The sequence below is a fragment of the Polypterus senegalus genome, chromosome 3 (assembly GCF_016835505.1).
Source record: "Polypterus senegalus isolate Bchr_013 chromosome 3, ASM1683550v1, whole genome shotgun sequence".
Taxonomy (NCBI): Eukaryota; Metazoa; Chordata; class Cladistia; order Polypteriformes; family Polypteridae; genus Polypterus; species Polypterus senegalus.
Genome location: NC_053156.1, coordinates 44,376,244 through 44,398,309, shown reverse-complemented (window position 1 = coordinate 44,398,309; position 22,066 = coordinate 44,376,244). Strand labels below are relative to the sequence as shown.

The 22,066-nt window shown below is 42.1% G+C and overlaps 1 protein-coding gene across 6 annotated transcripts in view; it reads right to left on the bottom strand.

Moving 5' to 3' along the window:
* Window positions 1–22,066, bottom strand: part of LOC120525084 (disks large homolog 4) — a 593,143-nt gene that overhangs the window by 127,793 nt on the left and 443,284 nt on the right. For 2 of the 6 annotated variants that reach the window (XM_039747071.1, XM_039747072.1), the window contains exon 1: window positions 14,271–15,052. The exons of the other annotated variants lie outside the window; for them this stretch is intronic. In XM_039747071.1, coding sequence (XP_039603005.1) covers window positions 14,271–14,360 — 90 coding nt within the window. In that variant the 5' untranslated portion in view covers window positions 14,361–15,052. Of the gene's footprint in view, window positions 1–14,270; window positions 15,053–22,066 lie in introns of those variants that run through there. 6 annotated transcript variants of the gene reach the window in all.

The window sequence follows — 22,066 nt, the reverse complement described above, 5'->3', positions numbered from 1 at the left end:
ACTTATGGCGTTTTTAAATTGTGCTTTACAAACAAATTTTGATTTGATTTTAATTTGCTCACGTGTTGATAGTTCAAGTTTAGGCCATACATTGTGATATGGCATGACATGCTCCAATCAAATGTTTCATATCTTTTAAAACAAACAACTTTTACATAATGCCTTTATACAGACAATATCACCTCAAGGTACTTTGCAAGCACAGATACCGTAACGAACAGAACTGTCGTCATGGGTTTTTTATACTTAAACTACAGGACGGTTGAGCGATTTGCTCAGGGGTTGAAGCTGACCCAGCATCCCAGTGGCCTTTCAAACATTATTATGGTGATGATTTAAAGGGTTCTGTTTGATCCAACTGCACAAAGCTGCTAAAATGGTGTTGGATTGGAGGAGGTGATGGAATCTAAGCCCGTCACTTCACAACTAAAGGCGCTCACCCCAGTGACACAGTAACTTTGTACTGCTCCAAATCACTAAAAAGCAGCAGTATGACAAATAACAAAGAAGACAAAAGAAAGTGAATACTGAGACAAATTTTGCACAAACTGCAACAACTTTGCTTTGCACAAGCAGAAACACTTTCATAAAGTTAAATACAGAACAACTGCCTCCGTGATTTTACAATGTGAGCACTGAGAGCTGTTACATTGTCCATTGTAACCAGTAGGGGCCTCCACCGAGCCCTGAACCCGAGACCCCGTAATGGCTAACACAGTCACAGGTTCAAATAATTAATTTTAAATTATTTTCAATACAGCATAACTAATAATCATACAAAACAATGACTCTTTGCTCCTCCAGTTGAGTGCTGCACCATTTATACTGGACCCAGTATGGCTTCTGGTGACCTGGCATGACATGTGGGGAGTACTTTTGGGTTGTTTAGGAACCAAGATAGTTCATCCCTGACAGTGCCCCCTTGGGGCTCCCAGGGACCTGACAGGGCTGCACTTTCGGACTCCAGTTCCCATGAGCCCCTGCGAGTGTCCAAACTGGGATGCCTCCAGTGAACCACTGCCACCTAACATATGGGAGATGGAGCTGCTCTTGGCCTTTGACTTCTGCTTGTCCATCCCCTGGCACCTTCCAACTTGGAATGTGGTCATTGCATTGTCAGGCCGGGATACCCATTTCTCCACCATGACACTCACACCATCTATTTTCTCATCCAGTTTGAATGAGCAGGACACAATCAGACAATACACATAATCACTCATCAGAGGCCAATTTAGAGTTGCCAGTTACCCTAAAATCTATACCTTTATGGAGTGTCTGAGGAAAACTGGAACAACCAAAGTAAGGCTCATTCAAACATGGGAAGAACATGAGGTAGTACTCAGGCCTGGATTCAGGTGGCATTGCCACCCACTGCGCCATGTTACATAATAAAAGCCATGTTGGAGACTATGCGTTACAGTCCATCTGGACCACACTGCTGGGCTGTTGCTTCGAGTAAACAATTTTTCACCTTGACCAGCTACCTTAGTTGCATTTCAACTAATGTTCTATGCCACAGACTTGGATCTGCTCTTATGAATGTGGTGGGCCATATGCTCTTCAGAAAACACAATACTGCAAATGACAACCTAAGAGTAAATTAAAATTGACATGAATTTATGTTTTAAGTAGAAGCTGGGGTGTGAAGTTAACTTTGGCACTAATAAAATATCTGGAAAATGTATGTTATTTACTCTTGTAGCTCTTATAAAACATGCTATTCATTGACTAACTGGAAATCCCTTCCTTCCAGAGCACAGCCGCTCGTTTTCATACCCTGCCCCTTGACCTCCAAGGATCTTTTCAGATGCGTTTGCTTATACTGTGAGAAGTGTCCACATGGAATTACTCAACTCCCTGTGGACCAATTTGGTTGAAATATGGCACACGTATTCATCAAGGAAATTCGTCAAGACAGTACAATTGTCATTGAGATATCTAGAGCAGATTGCATAGTACACAGCTTTAAAATTCCAAAATCTTTCATTGGCAAGCACTGCAGAAATGACAAGCTCGTCTGTATTATTAAGTAAAAACATTCTGTGAAACTTCAAGTGCTAACTTCACTGTTTCAGTTTTACCTTGAGAGCAGTTACACCAGCTTGTACATTTTGTAAGTTTTCCTCTTTTTCACCTCGGATAGACGCTACTGACGGCACACAGATCCCCAGTACAAGTCAATGAAAAACCAGCAGATTGTGTGCGCAGGGTATGAAGTTGCTATCACTGGCTGATTGCGTGAATATGGGACATCAACCCTCCATCGGCGTGCACACAAACCCCTGCATGCATCTCTCTCCTGTGCCAGGTCATGACAGGTAAGTTACATAATCTTACTAACCGTAAAAGTATTGAACAAAGGGGTATCTAGATATGAACGAAGTAGACTGTGGCGTGTAAGTCGCTGTGCACTGAACAAACATTTAGTCAGTTCTAGTTACCTCACAGCTCCATTGTATCTACATTATAATGATTTCATATTTCAGGCTATGAGTCCCAATAAATAACTGAAGAACAGCAAAATGTCCCGGTCTTAACAGGCTCCCCATCTAATAAAACACTGCTCTGCTGAAACAAAAATCCTCACAATATATTAGGTAAAATGCATGCAAAACTACAAGGGGGACCCCCTAATACCCCAGCTCTCAGCTCTATGTAAGATACGTATAATAGCGCCATCCAATCTCTGACATCGAAGGCTGAATAAGAACTTGTGTTAAATTTAAGCAGCATCACAAAGTTGACCAAGGAGCAGACAAAATCAGACTGCCCTGCCATTTATTTGTTTCCCTTTCAAGCCCTGTGTGTGTTCATTTGTTTCTCCTGTGCCCTGATCTCTCGCTGATGAAGAGGAGAAAAAGCAACCATTAAACAAATGAGGAAGGGCTTTATGTTTTTGAATACATGCGACACAACTGTCCCGGTGTGGCACTTTGAAAATCTGATCACACTATGATTTACCAACAGAGTTCCACATCCACTTGATATCCGTAATGGTCTGTCGCTGTAATAAAGTTTGCCTTTCACTTCTGTTTTTTCCTAACATTTGTCCCACCTAAGCAGTGTTGCAAGTCTCATTTCATGAAAATTACTGCGAACAGACATGCTCAAGCAAATCAGAAATTATTTACAATTTTTTTTTTGATTATGTTAACTGCAATTGTAAATTGTCACCGAGTGAGAGTATGATGTGTGTGTATGTGTATGTGAGTCAGAGTGGTCTTTATGGTGGACTAGAGTTCTGTCCAGGCCTGCTTTCATTCTTTTGCCTGGACCTGGTGCGACAGCCTCTGACCACCCCAACCCTGAAATGAATCGAGAAGATTGTAGAAGTGACCTACTGAACACAGTCCATTGACGGCCATGACGCCTGCACATCCCTCAGACACACCAGAATGTTATTCCATGTGTTCATTTATGGAGTGAAGTTTAAGGACAGCACGAAACCAGCATGCAGCAGGAGCAAGGATATTACACAATGGAGTACAAAAAGGCACCTCTTGCCTTGGTGTCTAATGATTTCTGGGGAAGAAAAGAAGCCACAATATTTTAATTTAACAAAAGAAAGTCTTTAATGACATTAATGCTCAATACCAGTTAAAAACGGTCTCCAGTTTTTTATAGATTGGACATCCCCCCTACCACTGTTTCCATTCCATCAATCAATATCAATCTGCTTACTTCATACCAGCAAGAGTTTGGACATGTCTGGAGGTAGCAGAGTTAAAGATGTTAAGATTTGCATTGGATGTGATGAGGATTAGAAATGAAGACATTAGAGGGTCAGCTCAAGTTAGATGGTTGGAAGACAAAGTCAGAGAGGTGAGATTATGTTGGTTTGGACATGTGCAGAAGAGAGATGCTGGGTATATTGGGAAAAGGATGCTAAGGATAGAGCTGTCAGGAAAGAGGAAAAGAGGAAGGCCTAATAGAAGGTTTATGGATGTGGTGAGAGAAGACATGTTGGTGATGGGTGTGACAGAGCAAGATGCAGAGGATAGAAAGATATAGAAGAAGATGATTCGCTGTGGCGACCCCAAATGGGAGCAGCCGAAAGAAGAAGAGCAGAATACAAACCCTGAAGAGACACATACAAACTGAGTATATATTCTTCACCATTTCAAAGCACCTCTGTGGGTGCAAAAAAATGATTTTTTAAGGTTTTTCTATTCTTTGCAACTATTTGTGGCCTTTACACGTCATCATATTGAGTCCATGGCTGTGTTCCCCTTGCTGTGGGACTGCTGCAAAGGACAATGATGCATCCTTAGGACGTTAGAACCATCAAGACGAGAGCAGGCCATGGAGCCCACTGACCTACCCACTGCATTCTTCTAAAAAAGCATCAAGTCGATTTGTAAAAGTCCCTAATGTCCTAGTGTCTGCCCCACTACTTGGTAGCTTATTCCATGTGTCTGTGTTGTACTTATGCCACAGATGCCACTTTACATAAACCTGACTGGTTGCATTAATTATTTGTCTAAATTTGACTTCAAAAATGAATGGGATTACTCTTTATGAAATGAATAAAAAGCATGGTGTTTTGTGTAAGAATTAAAAATTCACAATCTAGATCTGTTGACTACAATTTCCGGTTTAGCTCATTACAAAATATCATCAGATCAGTTGAGCCCTGCTGGTCTCATGGTTACAATTTCAGCGTTTGCACTTAAACCTCTACCATCTGTGAAAATAAATACATACATAAAACTAACACCAATATGCTTTGTTAATGGAAGATGTTCCCATTGGTCACACCACTGAACAACCACAAAGTCATCTTGAGTGAAGATTCAGGGTCAGGTTAGAAGAAAAACCTGAACAAATGAGCCGCAGACAAGAATTATGGGAGCCCACAGGTTTAATAAACAAAGAGAATGCACTTCAGTCCTGAAAGGTGGAGGATCCCAGAGTTCCTGCAAAGGAATTAACGACAGACTGCGTTAGCGGCTGCGGTTTTACAAGTGCTGGTGCCAGGTGACAAGAGCAGGCAAAGGAGCAAGTCTCGCTTCTCCTGGGGTTTCTTAACAGCTTGAGGCTCTTCTGGTTGGCACAGACACCTCTGGGATTACAGAGAGAGGGGGGCCTCTCGGATAAACAGCAGTGCTTAATACGTGCTGACGGCTGCCTTAAACCGAAAACAACTCCCAAGTGTGACACTCTCCTTTTATAGACCAGTGGTGCTAAAACAAGAAACCCACGAAAGCCGGTGTCACCTGGTGTCATATGTGAAAGGATATGGTGGGAGGATAATATCTAGAGTCCCCACATAGAGGTCCTAGCGCAAGCAAAAATGAATAAATGTGATTGCTACTAACCCTCCACTGTTCCGTTTCACTTCTTGGTATCTGGATGTGGCACTTGGTGCCACTGCTCTACTGCCAGGCTGCTCTCCTGAATATGGAAAAGTCCCCCCAGGTAGAGGCACACTGGTATCATGGGATGGAAAGATTCCCTCATCAGACAGAACGACCCTGGCAGAAAACCCAGGAGCGGGTAGACGGCCCCTTGGCCGGGGTCTCCAGACTTTATTTTTGACTTCCTTTTTTATGATTTTGTTCTCCTTTGTTGTCAGTCGGCCATAGCTCATCAATTAATTAATGGGTAGATATTGTTGGGGTCCATTTAAGTTTAATCAGTTCTACCTTGTCCTTTGTGGGTTTTAACAACTCTGTATTTATATGTGTACCGGTTCTGTATTGACATTTTACATGTACTTATTAGGCTGACACCTTTATCTAAGGCCACTTACAACATTTATGATACAATTGATTACTTTTGCCTTTCCAACTGAAGCAAAGGCAGGTCAGGTAACTTGCTTGCAGTCATAAAGCATCAGCAACAGGATTTGAACCCACAACCTCAAGGTCTGAAGCCCAAAGCATAAACCACTATACCACCCTGCCTTATTTACTAATTAGTATAATCCAAACTGGTATTTAAACTGGGAATTGTTCACAGCAGTGAGTGCCTGCACTCAGTATAATAAGTTGTGTGTAAAAAACAGCAGACCCCCATGACAGACCAGGTAAACTGCCAAGGTGGGGTGGCTCATGTACGCGCGTCTGTATATGACTGTACCTACTGTATGTGTGTGTGTGTGTGTGTGCACGTGCGTTAATGAGATTATGTGCCTGCCTTCCATGAGTGTGCACAGGAGTTGGTGATCCACATGGCAGCGCCAATGTGATTACTGTGAGTTCACACGTGTGTCTGTCATACAACAGCGTGTGACTGAGACTGTGTGGCCACAAGCGAACAAATCTGGTCTTCATTCATGAGTACATGTGTGTCCATGAGTGACCTGAGTGTGCGTTTGCAGAATCACTATTGACCACATGTCACTGTGCCTCAGCATGTGTCTGTACACGAATGAATGAGTCCGCTTGTGAGGAAACCTTAGCATATGTGTGTGTGCTTAGGACTGTCTACAGCGTGACGTTGTAGTAGTATATGTACATATGTGTGTGTGTGGGGGGGGGAATGACTGGTCTTACATGTATGTGTGTGTCACTGAGAGTGTTCCACATGTGTGTCTTGTGCTCTCATGTATGACACTGATGGGTTTGTTTCAGTACAGGTGTGTGTAGACATTTTAACTTAAGACAATTAAGCGCTGGAGTGTCCAGCACAAGGACTCCTTAACGCTGACGTAATGTCAGCCCCAAAGCGAGTCACTTAACCTGCCAGCAGTTCCATTGTAGAAAGGAGGACATACAGCAGCTTTCCTGTACTCACCATACAAAACAAGATGGGTCCAGCTAGCAGCAGACCTCCGTGGCTCCACTGGACAGCCAATTAGATTGTGGGTTTCTGTCACATGGCTTACTTGACAGGAGTCAGGTGACCCTCCCCCAACCCTAATCTTAACTACAGAGTATGCAGGTCTTATTTGTCAATGGAGAGGAGCTCTGGGGGTCTGCAGCTGGGCTCTATTGTACAAACCATCTTTTTGCAAATCAATATAAGTAAGCGCACATGAGCTGTTTTTTATTATTTTTTTCTTAGTTTGTTTGTCCATCTATCCATCCATTATCCAACCCACTATATCCTAACTACAGAGTCAAGGGAGCCAATCCTAGCCAACACAGGAAACAAACCCTGGGCAGGGTGCCAGCCCACCGCAGGGCACACACACACACAGACACCAAGCACACACTAGGGACAATTTGAGAATCGCCAATGCACTTAACCTTCATGTCTTTGGACTGTGGGAGGAAACCCACGCAGACACGGGCAGAACATGCAAACTCCACACAGGAGGGACCTGGGAAGCGAACCCGGGTCTCCTAACTATGAGGCAGCAGCACTACCCACTGCGCTAGTTTACTTGTGAATGTGAAAATGAATGTAAATGTATGTGTGTGTATGGACAGCCTGCATTTGTCATTTCATTCAATGTCTGGAAAGAGAATTTGAGTGCAACAAGGAGCATTGTCCTCAGTATGTCCTCAGTATGTCCTGTGTGTGTGCGAACAAAAGTGTGTACTGTATAGTGCTTCATGTGTGGGTGGGCCTCTGAGAATATTGAAGTGCAAAAGGACAAGACAAGTTTTAAGTCAAGAAGTATACAGTGAAGACTGAATTAAAAGTGAGCAAAAAGGGAAGTTATGGAGGGATGAGTACATACATCAGAGTCAAGTGGTCAGGTTCACCCTGACTCGCCTAAGCCTGCACTGAGGCAGTGGAGAGCAGCCACTGCTGCCACCGCCAATGCACTCTAAACGCAAGATGAAGCAATGTTTGCGCTACACTTAATGTGGGGATTGTGTTAGTATCATTAATTTAAATAACATAATTCTATAACAAGGGCGGTGGTGCAGTGGGTAGCGCTGCTGCCTTGCAGTTAGGAGACCCAGGTTTGCTTCCCAGGTCCTCCCTGCGTGGAGCTTGCATGTTCTCCCCGTGTCTGCGTGGGTTTCCTCTCGCTACTTCGGTTTCCTCCCACAGTCCAAAGACATGCAGGTTAGGTGCATTGGTGATCCTAAATTGTCCCTAGTGTGTGCTCGGTATGTGTGTGTGTGGGTGTGTGTCCTGTGGTATGCTGGAACCCTGCCCAGGCTGGGATTGGCTCCAGCAGACCTCCGTGACCATGTAGTTAGGATATAGCGGGTTGGATAAAGGATGGTTGGATAATTCTATAACACCAAAAAATATTGGTAGTTTGAAACAAGGGAAAATAGTTAAGGAATCAGATGAACTCACATGCTCCAATGGAGTGGGGGCACAACACATCATGGACAAAAGAAAGCCCAGCATCAAAGCCTCAGCAAATACCCCAGAAGCAGAAAGATAAAAATAGTATGTCACATCATCAACAAGTTATTTGCACCATAAAGTGTGGAAGAAGCTGAAATCACATTATTTATAAAAAAAAAATACTGCAAAACAGAATGCTGCGGCGCCAGCTCCTCAACTGCACGTACAACTCACACTGGAGAAAAAAACAAAATAAAAAAACAAAGAAAATACTGAAGCTAAACTGAATAAATACCAAGACTTGTGGGCCTGATTCATGCCTAGTCATCCAGCACAAACCTGGCCTAACCAGCCATACATCGTTATAACATAAAAATGGTGAGACATTCAGCATGACTGCCTCAGAATTCCTTGTCACAGAGGCAGACACTGCGTACTCGTCATAGGGCACGGGTACACCATAGTGCGATGAAAATAGATAGATAGATAGATAGATAGATAGATAGATAGATAGATAGATAGATAGATAGATAGATAGATAGATAGATAGATAGATAGATAGCCATGAAAGGCACTATAAAATAGATAGATAGATAGATAGATAGATAGATAGATAGATAGATAGATAGATAGATAGCCATGAAAGGCACTATATAATAGATAGATAGATAGATAGATAGATAGATAGATAGATAGATAGATAGATAGCCATGAAAGGCACTATATAATAGATAGCTAGATAGATAGATACATAGCCATGAAAGTCACTATATAATAGATAGATAGATAGATAGATAGATAGATAGATAGATAGATAGATAGATAGATAGATAGATAGATAGCCATGAAAGTCACTATATAATAAACAGCTAGATAGGCTATGCTGTTCAGTCTTTGTGCCAACCTTTATGTGTTTCTGGGGGTTTCCTCTGCAGGCCTCTCCCACGGCACCCTGTACACTGAGATGATCCTGCCCTCATTTGTTCTGTACTGTTGCTTGTCCTATCTGCTCCTTTGTGGTGGTGTTTGCTGTGATGTGTACAATACTGAGTCATTAACTGACTAATTTTCTTAACAATAACCAACTCCTTCAAATAGGCCATGGACTGGGATAGCAAAACAATTCCAGCGTTTAAAATTCTGTTGCTGTGGCAATCGAGACACTTGGGGGTGTTCACTTTCACGCACACACGCACATTTAATCAGGCAGAAATGCGGTGTGGTCTGAAATCCGGACATGTGAGCACACAAGTGTGCGTGTGCTGCTCGAGACCCTCCGTCTTCCTGTGCACACACATTTCCATACAATACATAATTCACACGGCTAAGCTTGAGTCTTTCAATTTATTTTTTATTTAGGATTTGTAGACCTGAATTAGAATAAGCAGATTAAAAAATTGGATGGATAAAATGGGTGAATGGATGGATGGAACTTTAATAAATAAACTAAATCATCGCAACAAATCAAATCAGGCAATAGATTACATTTATGTTTTTGTTAAAAATATAACATGAGATGTGGAGGTGCTCATGATTTAAATTTCTTTAAGGTTACAGCGTTTGCAGTTTTCTCAAAGCACTTCCCGTTCTAAAAGTATAGATGTCAGTATTTGTTTATTGGGCTGATCCTTGGATTTAATAGTAATAATAATAATAATTCTTTGTATTTATATAGCCCTTTTCTCACTAGTCAAAGTGCTCAGCAATTGCAAGTTAAGGGCCTTACTCAAGGGCCCAACAGAGCAGAGTCCCTTTTGGCATTTACGGGACTCGAACTGGCAACCTTCCAATTGCCAGTGCAGATCCCTAGCCTCAGAGCCACCACTCCGCCAAAGTGGCATGGCATCACGCTGTAGTGGCTTAAGCAGTGCTCTTTAAGGCATTGTGACTGTGTGACCCCGAGGTGAGTCCCTTATTCCTGCTGTGCTCCACCTGTAAATACTTAGAAACTGTTCTAATAAATCCTGATCTTCCAAGTCACTTTGCACAAAGGTGTCAGCTGAGTATGCAATACTAAAGTGATTACCAAATCACAGCGGTACTGCTGCCTCCATGTTTCTATAACTGAAGCGCTGGCAAGTGACGTGGCTTTCTGGGGGTCACTTAGAGAGATGGTGGTGGGAACTCAGGCTGCGCTGTTGTGTTTCCAGGTCTGTGCCTTAGCCGCTCAATAACAAGCACACACAGGCGCACAGATGGGGAAGATGAGCAAGGAAGCCAAACCTTCACCCCTTGCTTTGTTCAAACACTCATTCCACTTTGCAGAGATCTCTTCCTGTGTCATCCATCATTCTTTTCAAGCTGAATGCTTCCAGTATTTATTTATTTATTTTTTATAATCGACTATTCTGTTGTCACTGATCCTTACCCTGCTGCGTTCTGTCACTAAATTTTATTTCTGCCATTTGCTGATTCCACATTTTTGATAGTCCAAGCAACACTGGGTACGATGCAGGAAGTAGCCCTCAACAAGAACCCAGTCCATTATTGGGACGACTGGCACACAAACACGCACACACACACACACACACACACACACACAGTCATTCTACCACACAGGGCCAATTTTAGACTTGCTAATTAATTCAATATGCACGTCTCTGGGATGTGGGAGGAAGGCAGAGTTCTGAGGGAAAACCCACACAAACACCGAGAGAAACTGCAGGCACGCAGTAAGGGGTAACGAACAGAACTTGAGCCTTTGGAGGAGTGACGGGGCACCGCTAAACGATTCTCTGTTCAAGGTTCAACGTTTCTATTAATGTGGACAAGGCGCTGCCAATTCAGTCCTCACCTCCGCCTGTCTGTGCTCCGATTGTAAAGAAATCCCATCAAACAAACTGCGCTCATTGTAACTCGCCCGAGGATGGTGTTTCACTATTGAAAGGCACTGTATATGATAAACAGTGCCCAGTAGGCATGTTAGACACCTCATAATGACTTACACAACGAAAACACCAAATTAAAGGCATCAAGATAAACAGAAAACAATCTAAATACAAATAAAAACTCACAACCTCAACTCACTCAACAAGAACTTTTTAGCAAATGCAATGGAATAGAAAAGCCTTCTACTCTGAACACAAATGCTGAAGTGCATCTTTATGTCAGAGGTTACCTTGAAGGGTACTTCATAACGCTGGCACAACGCAACTGAACGTCTGAACCGCACACGTCTTGAATCCATTTGTGGCAACAGATCAAAAGACATCCTTCACCCAACGAGAAGATCTCTGCTTGAGATGTGCGGATGCACACCGATGATGAATATGATATGATGTGCCATTCACGGCTTTAGAGGCTAACAGGAGTATTTTAAACTGAACTAGGGAGCCAACAAAGGTGGGAGAAAATCAGCATGTCACTGTCACCAAACTTCAAACCGGATAAGAAAAAAGTCCGGCGGTGCTTTGGATCAAATGCAGTTTAAGCATGGAGTGCTCAGCAAGACACTTTGGCTGGTTACGTTGTCTTCCAGGTAAACTATCACGCTCTGTCATTTTAGATTACTTGAAATTGCATTCAATGGAGTTATGTCAAGCATTGTCGATGGTGCACACTTAGCCCAAGTGGTTCTTCAGAACAAATGGGAGCCATTATTGCTTCTTAACAGAACAATCTACATGAAAGTTCCGGGAAGAACTTTTATTTTATTTTTTTTACATTTCTAAAAAGTTTCATAAATAGACGTGAACAGATGATAACAAATCTGTGAAATACCAAAGGGTTCCTGATTTTAAAAGGACTGCATACAGCCTAAGTTTAGGTAGGCTTGATTTGTTCATATCCTAGTCTACTATAAATTACAGATTTCTGTTTTGCCCACACGGCCGAACTGGTGTGAATGTGCCTGATCTCATCTGATCTCGAAAGCTAAACACACTCAGACTCGGCCAGTACTTGGATCGGAGACCACCTGGCAGCTCTAAGTGCTGCAAGCTGGTAGGTAGAGTGGTGGCTCAGAGGTCAGGGATCTGCGCCAGCAATCATAAGGTTGCCAGTTCGAATGCCAGAAGTGATTCCAATCTGTTGGGCCCTTGAGTAAAGCACTTCACCTGCCATTGCTCCATCCTGGGTATGACGTTAATCTACATCCAGCCCTGCAGGCAGGTCCTCCAACATGCGGGGAAAACTCAAGGGGTTAGTGGCAGGACTGGCACACCAGCCACCGTAAAAAAAACCTCCCACTGTTTCACTCCATTCACACCAGTGTGGTTCTGAGGTGTTGCATGGCTGTGGTTTTGTCATGTGGCGGTGCACTGTATCAGTGCATGCTTCTAACCTCTCTCTCTCTATAATATTACATATATTACATATTAGAACCCTTTTAAACGCTCAGATTTAATATGCAGAGAACCATTCAGAAAATGAAATTATTTTTTGCCAAGCAAAGGTTCCAAAGGAACAACACAACCCCGTAAAGTGCCATTAAAGAACAGAGTAGCTGCTGTGAAAGGTTCTACACACTTTAAAAAAAAAGATGCCCGCATGGTTCTTCAGAGCAATGACCCAACCACATGAAGCTTCCAGAAAGTACCTCATTTATTTAGATCAGTAAACGGGCCTCATAGATCAAATAACTGTGAATAGATGGTAACACATTTGTGAAATACCAATGAGTCATGATTTTAAAACGAATCTTACTGCTTACAGTTACACATGTTCTTAATTTGTTAGTGTCCTCCTAGGCATCCCCACTAGATAGTAAGAATTTCAGCTATTTCTTCATATTAGGAAGTTTTCCAAAGCACACAAAGAATCAACTTCATATGAAAAACCCTTTCCAGAATGAAATGGTGCCTTGCCAAGCAATGGTTCTATGAGGAAGCATACAAGCCAGTAAAGAACCATGACGTGCCATTAAAGAACTGTTATTTTTAGAAGTGCAGAAAACAATCACACACTCATTTATCCATGGTCTGAGCCGTCGTCCACTAAAGAGTAGTAGTGAGTGAAACACTGCCCCTGAATGGCCGCTGTTATGCACAAATAAAAATAGACGAACAATTAAATGCACACGGGAGAGAAGTACACTTTAAAACTGATATATCCGTTCTTACGGGTAACGGGCACACTAATATGAAGAGAACTTTGAGGAGAAAGCCAAGCTGAGGCATAAAGCTCACTGAGATAAGAAAGCCAAGCATACAAACTCGCCGCTCGCCAGGGAGTTTCAACCTGATAACCAAAGGCACATAATGAGATAAAATGCATGAATTGACTTAAACGACTTGCCTAGTTACATAATGAAAGAGTAAAATAATTAGCAAGCTCCGAAAAAAAGAGTGAATATATTTAAAGAGGCGCAGGCGGTGGTAGGAGGAGCAAGAAATCAAAATGAAACCTTCACAATACACACATTGTAAGAAAAATCACTAAGGTGCCAGAAGCTGAAATGCAAAATAGCAGGATCAGATCTGCTATTTAAAACGGAAAAGATCGGTCAGTAAGATATCTCTCAGGACAAGCGGACATAAACACTGACACATCACGGAATTCGTCAACCTGGAGCCTTCACGGGTTTAAATGGAGTGTTCCTCAAGTTGGATTAAGCAGCCAAATAGCTGCATTGTGCTCTAATAAATGAAATGAGAAACTGATTCTATATTTAAATAAGGAGAATCAAAAAGCTCTTTAAATTAGTCATGCATTAAAGAGTTTAGTGCTCTCGTATGCTGACAGTATATGCTTGTGCGACAATTCTCCCACATGCACGCCCAGTCAACACTCATTTTAAATCCAGAAAGCCATCACAACTTAACACTTTAAACACAAAGACCCACCGACACGTAAAATGATATAAAACGTGCAATTTTTTTCCGAATCTGCTTTTTTTCACAACAAGCCATCACCGATCTGGAGCGTAGCAATGTAGGAACAAGACCCGGACGGGACGCCAAAATCACGCGCACGTTACTTGGATGCACGAGGCAAGTATCACATTTAATGTCACGAGTTTTGCCAGAATGACACAATGTATGAACCAAATATCACAATAAGTGAAAAGCAAAGACAAACATATACACGATCGCTAATCCACACAAACACAGAAGGATGCAACCGTTCCCTACCATGACCCGGTGGCGCTGCTTCTTCGCCTTCCGAACGTTGTTAATGAAGCGCCGGCCCATCTTTTTGGCGTACCAGACCGACACGAACATGATGCGCAGGAGAGGGATTAAGGAGAGTGATCCGGAGTCAGCTCAGGAGAGAAACGCTGAGCCGTGGAGCCAAACCGATCCGGATTCTTCTTGGAGTTGGGGTTGGGGAAGAGAAGTGAAAAGCGCAGTCATGAAGAGCTGGAGCGGGAAGTCAGCTGCAGTTTTAATAATGAAAAGAAAGCTTTCCACAGAAGTGTGAGATCCTAAAGATTGCTTGACTTGGAAATATGGGGGTCGAGTTGAGCAAATCACTACATGGGTCGGAAGAGTCAGGTGGCTAGAGGCAACGAAAACTGCAGAGCCGGGGACTCCGCAGTAGCGAGCAAAATATTCACGCTGTCAATGTGGTGAACAAAATCCGATCAAAAACAAGCTTAAGTCAAGCAGTCGGTAGGTAACGGTAAAACAGGAAGCGGCGTCTCGGGGGCGGGGGTCCGCGCGTTCTCCGGCTTGTCTGGTTACTGCAGCTGCTGCTCCACTCTTTAATACATTTTATCCCGTATAGGCAAAGGCAACGGGCTGACCGCCTTCTTGTCCGTTTTCGCCAACATATCTAATCAAATACACGTCTTTTTGCCGTGTGACGTGGACGTTGGTTCCCTCCCTAGCCCCCTCGCAGTCGTTTCCTTTGATTGCCAGGATTGTGAGAAGATGCACCAACATAAAGCCGAAAAGGGACAGGAATGAGTGTGTTTGTGGGAGAAAGATGAATAGATACCGAGCACAGGCAAGGGGGCGGAGCGAGGGCGGGGCATGTCAGGAGGAGTGCGCTCGCCCGTGTGCTTCTGTGCGAGTGTGAGTGAGTGTGTGTGTGCGCGTCTGTGTTACTCCTTCCCAGAGGTGCAATGTACCATTCTCTTCCCGAAATGCTCCGGGGATGATGCATATTAAAAAAAACAGCTCTTCGCATCGGCTGTGCCCTCGTTTAAGTGCTGAGCTATTTAGCTAGTAATTATAGTAAAGAGATAAATAAATAAAATGTAGCTTTCCATCATTTTAGCCCAATGGGAGATTCACCAGCAGTCCCGGTAAAATAACTGCTCAGCCTGTTGTCGACACGCACGCCATGCTCGCTGCATATGCATTCGCGAGCATTTCGAAATTTTACTTCAGAACCGTGGACAGCAATTTTAAAGGAGGCGAGGGCAACTAAGAGCACGAGCTTTATAAAGACTACAAAGGATCGATGGCAAGTGAATAGATAGATAGATAGATAGATAGATAGATAGATAGATAGATAGATAGATAGATAGATAGACAAACAGGGAGGGGCTACAGGAGGGATGGAGGGGACGAAAAAGAGCAAGACATGAATAAGTGAGAGAAGGTGGGGAAACTAGGAGGAGATGAGTGAAGAGAACGAAAGGGTTGGGGTAAAAAAAATAAATGAATGAAGAGAGAAAGCACCTGATGCGTTCACGTGAGTAATACGAGGAAGAGATGGTAAAAGGGCGAATGAGTAACGAGGGAAAAGAAGAGAAGAGTTAGGCGGAGGAGAAAGAGTGAAAATAGGACAGAGTGGAATTAAATGTGGAAATAAACAGGAAGTCTGAGAAGAACCGACAGGAATATACAGCAACATAATTACTGGAAGGAAGCTGTAAAAGCTATGGAGCGCTAAAATATTTCCTCATTGAAACAGGCACAACATGCCAACCATACTATATATCAGTGACCAGTACATCACATTCTAGAATAACTGGCACTGGAAAAGTCTGTGGCCAGGCAATGCAAATCAAGTGAATCCAATTAAAACATTAGTATGACAAATCAAAACATTCTGAAATTCAGAACCCAGTGGAGGACATTTCAGTTTTGGGCAACCTACATAATTTTCACATGGCAAAACAAGAACCAGAGCAGAAGAAAAGACTTTGGATTCAGTTCAGTAACACAAGGCTAGTACTAGAAGGTGCTGCAGAAAAGACAGGAATTGAAAACAAAATACAGCTAATGTTTAATTTTCTTGTCCTTTAATTGTCATCCTTTATGCTCTACTCTTTCTATACAGTATACATTCATATAGACTTGTGGTGTGTGGCCCAATAGACAAGGGGAGGGCAGAGTTAGGTGATAACATAACTGTATGAGAGCCTGTACAGGCCGAGACAATGGACATTGTCATGTCAGTATACAATAAAGAGCACTGGCAGGTGGTGTTAATCTTGGTTACTACACCAGTTGTAGGGGGTGGCTAATCTTCTTGGAAGAAAAAGAGAGAGAGCAGAGGCCATGGGGGACTTGATAGTGATTAACAGATCTTCAGGCCAACATGGGGTAGCAAACGTTTGAAGGATGGAGTCTCTTTAAAATGTCAAGTAGCAGAAGAGCTGCCTAACTGTAAAATCCCTATGGCATGTGCTTGATCTACTTCTGGGTTTTCTTCCTGTGGACCATACCTAATACACCTTCTGCAGTAAGAGCAAAGGCAGCATTCCAAGCACATAGTAAAACCACCACAACTGGCTCCTCATAATCCAGAAAATCCTGTTATAGAAAGTCAGCTCAGGAGCCACACACAGAAATCCAAGTTTGATGACTTTTCCCTGCTCAGATATTGTGACCATACATGAGGATGATGATACAGACTGACAGATAAACTATAAGCTTTGTTCAAATACTTGACTCTGTGTGCATTGTCATGGCCCAGTACAATATCCTTAAAATTACTGCCATTGCACTGATTTCTTGGTCAAGCTCACAATCACCTCTGTCATAACTCATGAAGAAGGTACCTGAACGGTTCCACTTGAGGCAACTGTTCACTTACTTGCAGGGAACATGACACAGTTTTCTAGTTGATTACTATGACCTCAGATATGACTTACTTACTTAGACTTAGTTCCTCCCATGCATTTCCGCACATCGGGCAACAAGCATCTGCCAATGAGGTCGATCCTCAGCGATAATATTCATATTTTGCCAACTGATGTCTCAGATATGGAGGTGCTAATATTCATCACAACTGTATCACAGGAGCGCAGAGAAGACACACACTTGACAAAGTCCAAATCCATACTGAACAGACTAATATCCAGTAGGCAAACACAATTGTCACTCTACGACAACAGGGACCAAATAACATGCAGCAGCAACCCTAGAACTCCATATCCTTGAAGCACCTTCCAGAAGATATTTAGTCATGGTCATAAACTTTCACAAATCCAAAAAGCACATGTAAACAGAACTGGCAAATTCCAATGGTCCCTCAAATATCTATGCTAGTGTTCTGCCATGGAGCTGAGGTTCAGCTATTGGACAGAGTCTCCAGTCCCCTGGGATAGGCTTTCCCCTGGACACTGTACCAGAGCATTACCTCTTGTCCCCCTTAGAAATATGGACCATCACCTTAGCCTTCCAGGCCTTAGGCACCATCCCCACCATCCACTTAACAACTTCTCTCCCTGCTGGTGTCCACCAACGGGGCAGTGACATGACACACCAATGACCTTTTGGCCACAGCCCCTTGCAGATACCTCCCTTTGAACACAGTTCATTTAGACTCTTAAATCCCTGATGTTTCTCAAAATGCCAGAGAAGCTCTTATTGGAGGAGAGAGTTAAACTCATCCTGAACAGAGGAATTCTCTGTTCATTCTTAGCAAACCCATACTACTCAATTTGGTCTTCTAGTTCTGTAAAGGAGGGCTCCATCTGTTTGAACCGACTCAGCAAACATTAGCAGCAGCTGAGAGCTCAGCACCTCTCTTTACTCAAGTGTCCAGAACATGTGGCCTCAGATTAGACAAGACAACTACAGAGTGAATCCTTGACTTTCCCTTCAAGGTTACATTTATGAGCATCTCTGTGTTTGAACATTGGGTTTGCTATTGATAATCTTTGATGAACACAGAAATCCAATAATCATTCATTCCCGAAGTTCAGTTCAGATCAGGTTGCTCCCATCCACATCATACTAGATCTCCTTCATTTCCCCTGTAAGTGCTGAAGCCCTGCAGTTGGACTTCAGGCGCAGTAGACAATACCCTTCTGGACCCCAAGTCCAATGTCTATTAAAGGGTAGGCATACTGCTCTGAACACTCATTTGGTGCATACTGTACATGTAAACAACAGATTTGCTTCATGGTCATCTTCTCATTTCAAATCTTTAACTTGCAGTATAAAAATGAAGGACCCATAGTGCTACATTTAGTTAAAAGAAACATTCTGACTATTAAGATGGCAATGTTAACCTATATCAGACAACTGGATATTGCACTTTGCAGGCAGGTCCCAGAAAACTGTGTGTTATTTTGGTCACTAAGCTGCAACTCACATAAAACACCTGGAGGACATATTGGGACCATTTTATCCTAAGCTAACCAAAAAATCTTGATTGATTAAATAATCTCGTTAATTAGTCCATTATGTCCACGTATATTAGCAGTACATTTACGTCTCCAGAATTTACAGCGCACTGCAAAGGAACGTCTTAAGCAGACAATGCAGTGCAGTTAGGTTGGAGGAACTTCTTAGGAATTGTGTGAGGTCTTTAAAGATTAGTGTGCTGGGATCATAAAAGGAAGTATGCTCATTAAAATGAAAGTGATATGAATTGAAATCCACTGAATTGGAAAGAAAAATGAAAAGTAAGACTTTGCTGGGCTCCACATTGGGCCCTTTTCTTTACATCAAATGTTTAAATAAAACGAATCTTAAATGTTTATTCATTTTAAAGAGATCAAAAAACCTGTGTGCAGTTGATAACTTACAGTCACAAAATCACCAGATTTAATGCTGGACAGAATTCAGGCTTTGACAGATATTTGGTAACTGAAACTTGACACAGAGAAAGTAATTGTTGAGGAAACGGTACGGTGGGTGACACCGCTGCCTCATGGATCAAGAGTCCTGGCTTTGAATCCTGTGCTTGTGCAGGCTTTTCTTCGAGGTACTCCACTTTTTCAGTCACGTCCTTAAAGATGACATATTACCCCCATTTCAGTCACATTTTGATCAGACAAAAAGTAAACTACAGAAAAGATCTAAAGAAAAGTCTGGTGAGGCACAGCTTGCTGCTCTATACATCCATATGGGCACACCGAGTTAGAGGCAGCACAGCGACATCATATCAGTGCTTCAGTTCTGAGATTTCAGGCCCTTCATTATATATCATTATATAGTCTTACAGTATATAGCGCCTTACTCATGATGTGGGTAAAAGAGCACACAGAATTTGTACAGCGACATCCCTTACAAACATTCATCATCCCTGTGAGTTTAGAAGGGTGAGTCTCTACATTCCTAGAGCATGCTTGCTGGAGAAAAAATATGTTTTTTGGTTAACTATGTAAGTTAAAAAATAATAAACTTTTAGAAAATGTTAGGATATGTCTCCTGCTTGTTAGAGACAGATCTAAAAAACATCCCATCATGTATATAATGCCTTTCATCTATCTATCTATCTATCTATCTATCTATCTATCTATCTATCTATCTATCTATCTATCTATCTATCTATCTATCTATCTATCTATCTGCCAAAATGAAGCTGTGGCACACCAGTCTAGCTGTGTGCCCCCACTGCCCCCACCAATCATAGCAGTTTGCTGCAGATGTCCCTGCTACAGGCAACAACATGTCAAGTTTCCCCTCAGCTTACCTACACTGACACGTTCGCCTCCATTAACATTTCCAGTATTCCTGGCTTTTGTTGCTGTTGTATTCTAAAGTGTATGCTTGCTATGAGAGACACAATTAATATCGTTATTTCCAGCAGTAGTAAATTATGGGCCTTTAATCTCAAGGTAAGAAAAAAAAATAAAGACTGCCTAAGACTGCCTTTGATGTTTTGGGCTCTGTCTTGATCTAAGTGGTCTTGATTTTACATTTTGATGCACGGCTTGCCATATGTTCTGATGACTCATTGCATCTCAGTGGAGATACTGACACGTGTTCAAAATGTGGAGACAATCCGGGGGAGCATTGATGAGTAGACATTCCTGTCAGCACTAGCACACACAGAAACAATTGAAAATGAGCCCTGCTGCAACCTGCTACAGTACATAATAACATGGAGGTGACACCACAATTGAGTTAAGTTTACCGTATGTGGCCTCATTCTACACGCTGTACTGGAAGTGCACACACTTTTCTTCTACATACTGGAGACCATTATCATCAATCAAATGTGACTGTCCATATTGGTAGGTATCTATATTGGCTGTCAGTGCAGTAATGAGGATAATTAGCAGGTCACCAATGTCAGGTTGCAGGATAGGTAATCCACCTTTGAACCATTGTGTGACTCTGAGCAAGAACAATGCCACTGTTTCCATGTACATGCAGTATAAATATAATAGCTAAGGAATGGTGTTTGATAAAGAAAGGCACTATATGCTTTCAAGGATGTGTTTAGACACTTCAGTCGTAATGCAATTAACTACAGGCAATGGACACTTCCCATCTGGAGGAGCACAGTCTGATTCAGAGCAGTCTTCAGGTGGCTGCCAGCCTACAAAGTGTGTGTTAAGCAAATTGGGAGGCAACTTTAAACCGAAACACATGAGAGGTGAAACTCAGCACAAATCACACGTAAGTAAATCTCTGAAAAGCATAAAACAGAAGGGTGATTATAAGTTATGCTAAATCAGTGAAGTTCTATCTATCTATCTATCTATCTATCTATCTATCTATCTATCTATCTATCTATCTATCTATCTATCTATCTATCTATCTATCTATCTATCTATCTAATATAGTGCCTTTCCTATCTATCTATCTATCTATCTATCTATCTATCTATCTATCTATCTAATATAGTGCCTTTCCTATCTATCTATCTATCTATCTATCTATCTATCTATCTATCTATCTATCTATCTATCTATCTATCTAATATAGTGCCTTTCCTATCTATCTATCTATCTATCTATCTATCTATCTATCTATCTATCTATCTATCTATCTATCTATCTAATATAGTGCCTTTCCTATCTATCTATCTATCTATCTATCTATCTATCTATCTATCTATCTATCTATCTATCTATCTATCTAATATAGTGCCTTTCCTATCTATCTATCTATCTATCTATCTATCTATCTATCTATCTATCTATCTATCTATCTATCTATCTATCTATCTATCTAATATAGTGCCTTTCCTATCTATCTATCTATCTATCTATCTATCTATCTATCTATCTATCTATCTATCTATCTATCTATCTATCTATCTATCTCCCAACCTTATTTTAACAGACCCCTACCCTTTACTCCGAGGCTCTTTGTGCCTGGAAAATTCCCAGAAAACTTTTGGAAGGGTCCATCATCTTCAGCGAATGTGCCTCAGATTCCCAGCATGTCTGCACATACTCAGAGATCATGTGGAGATGGTAGTTTTGGATGCTGGTAAATTTGTACTTCTAGGTGCCACTAAAGATGGAAATGACAAGGTCCGTGAGAATAAAGGCCTGGCTCAGTATTAAAGAAGATGAAATTTGATGATTGCTCCTCACTTGTTTGTGTAGTTGGATAAATAAGTAGCCTGAACTCAACGCACACTCGGAGTGACAGTACTGAATTGATGAGGAGGATTATCAGGCACTGCTGTTTCTGCCATTTCAGAGCAGTGGGAAGTCAGAGCTAAACCTTGGGTAGCCTCGGCCACAAAGCAGGAGACAAACCCGGGTGGTATGTCCATCAGTGGCAGAGCACAGTCACGCAGACATACTCAGGGTGTGAGTTATACTGAGACGTTTAGG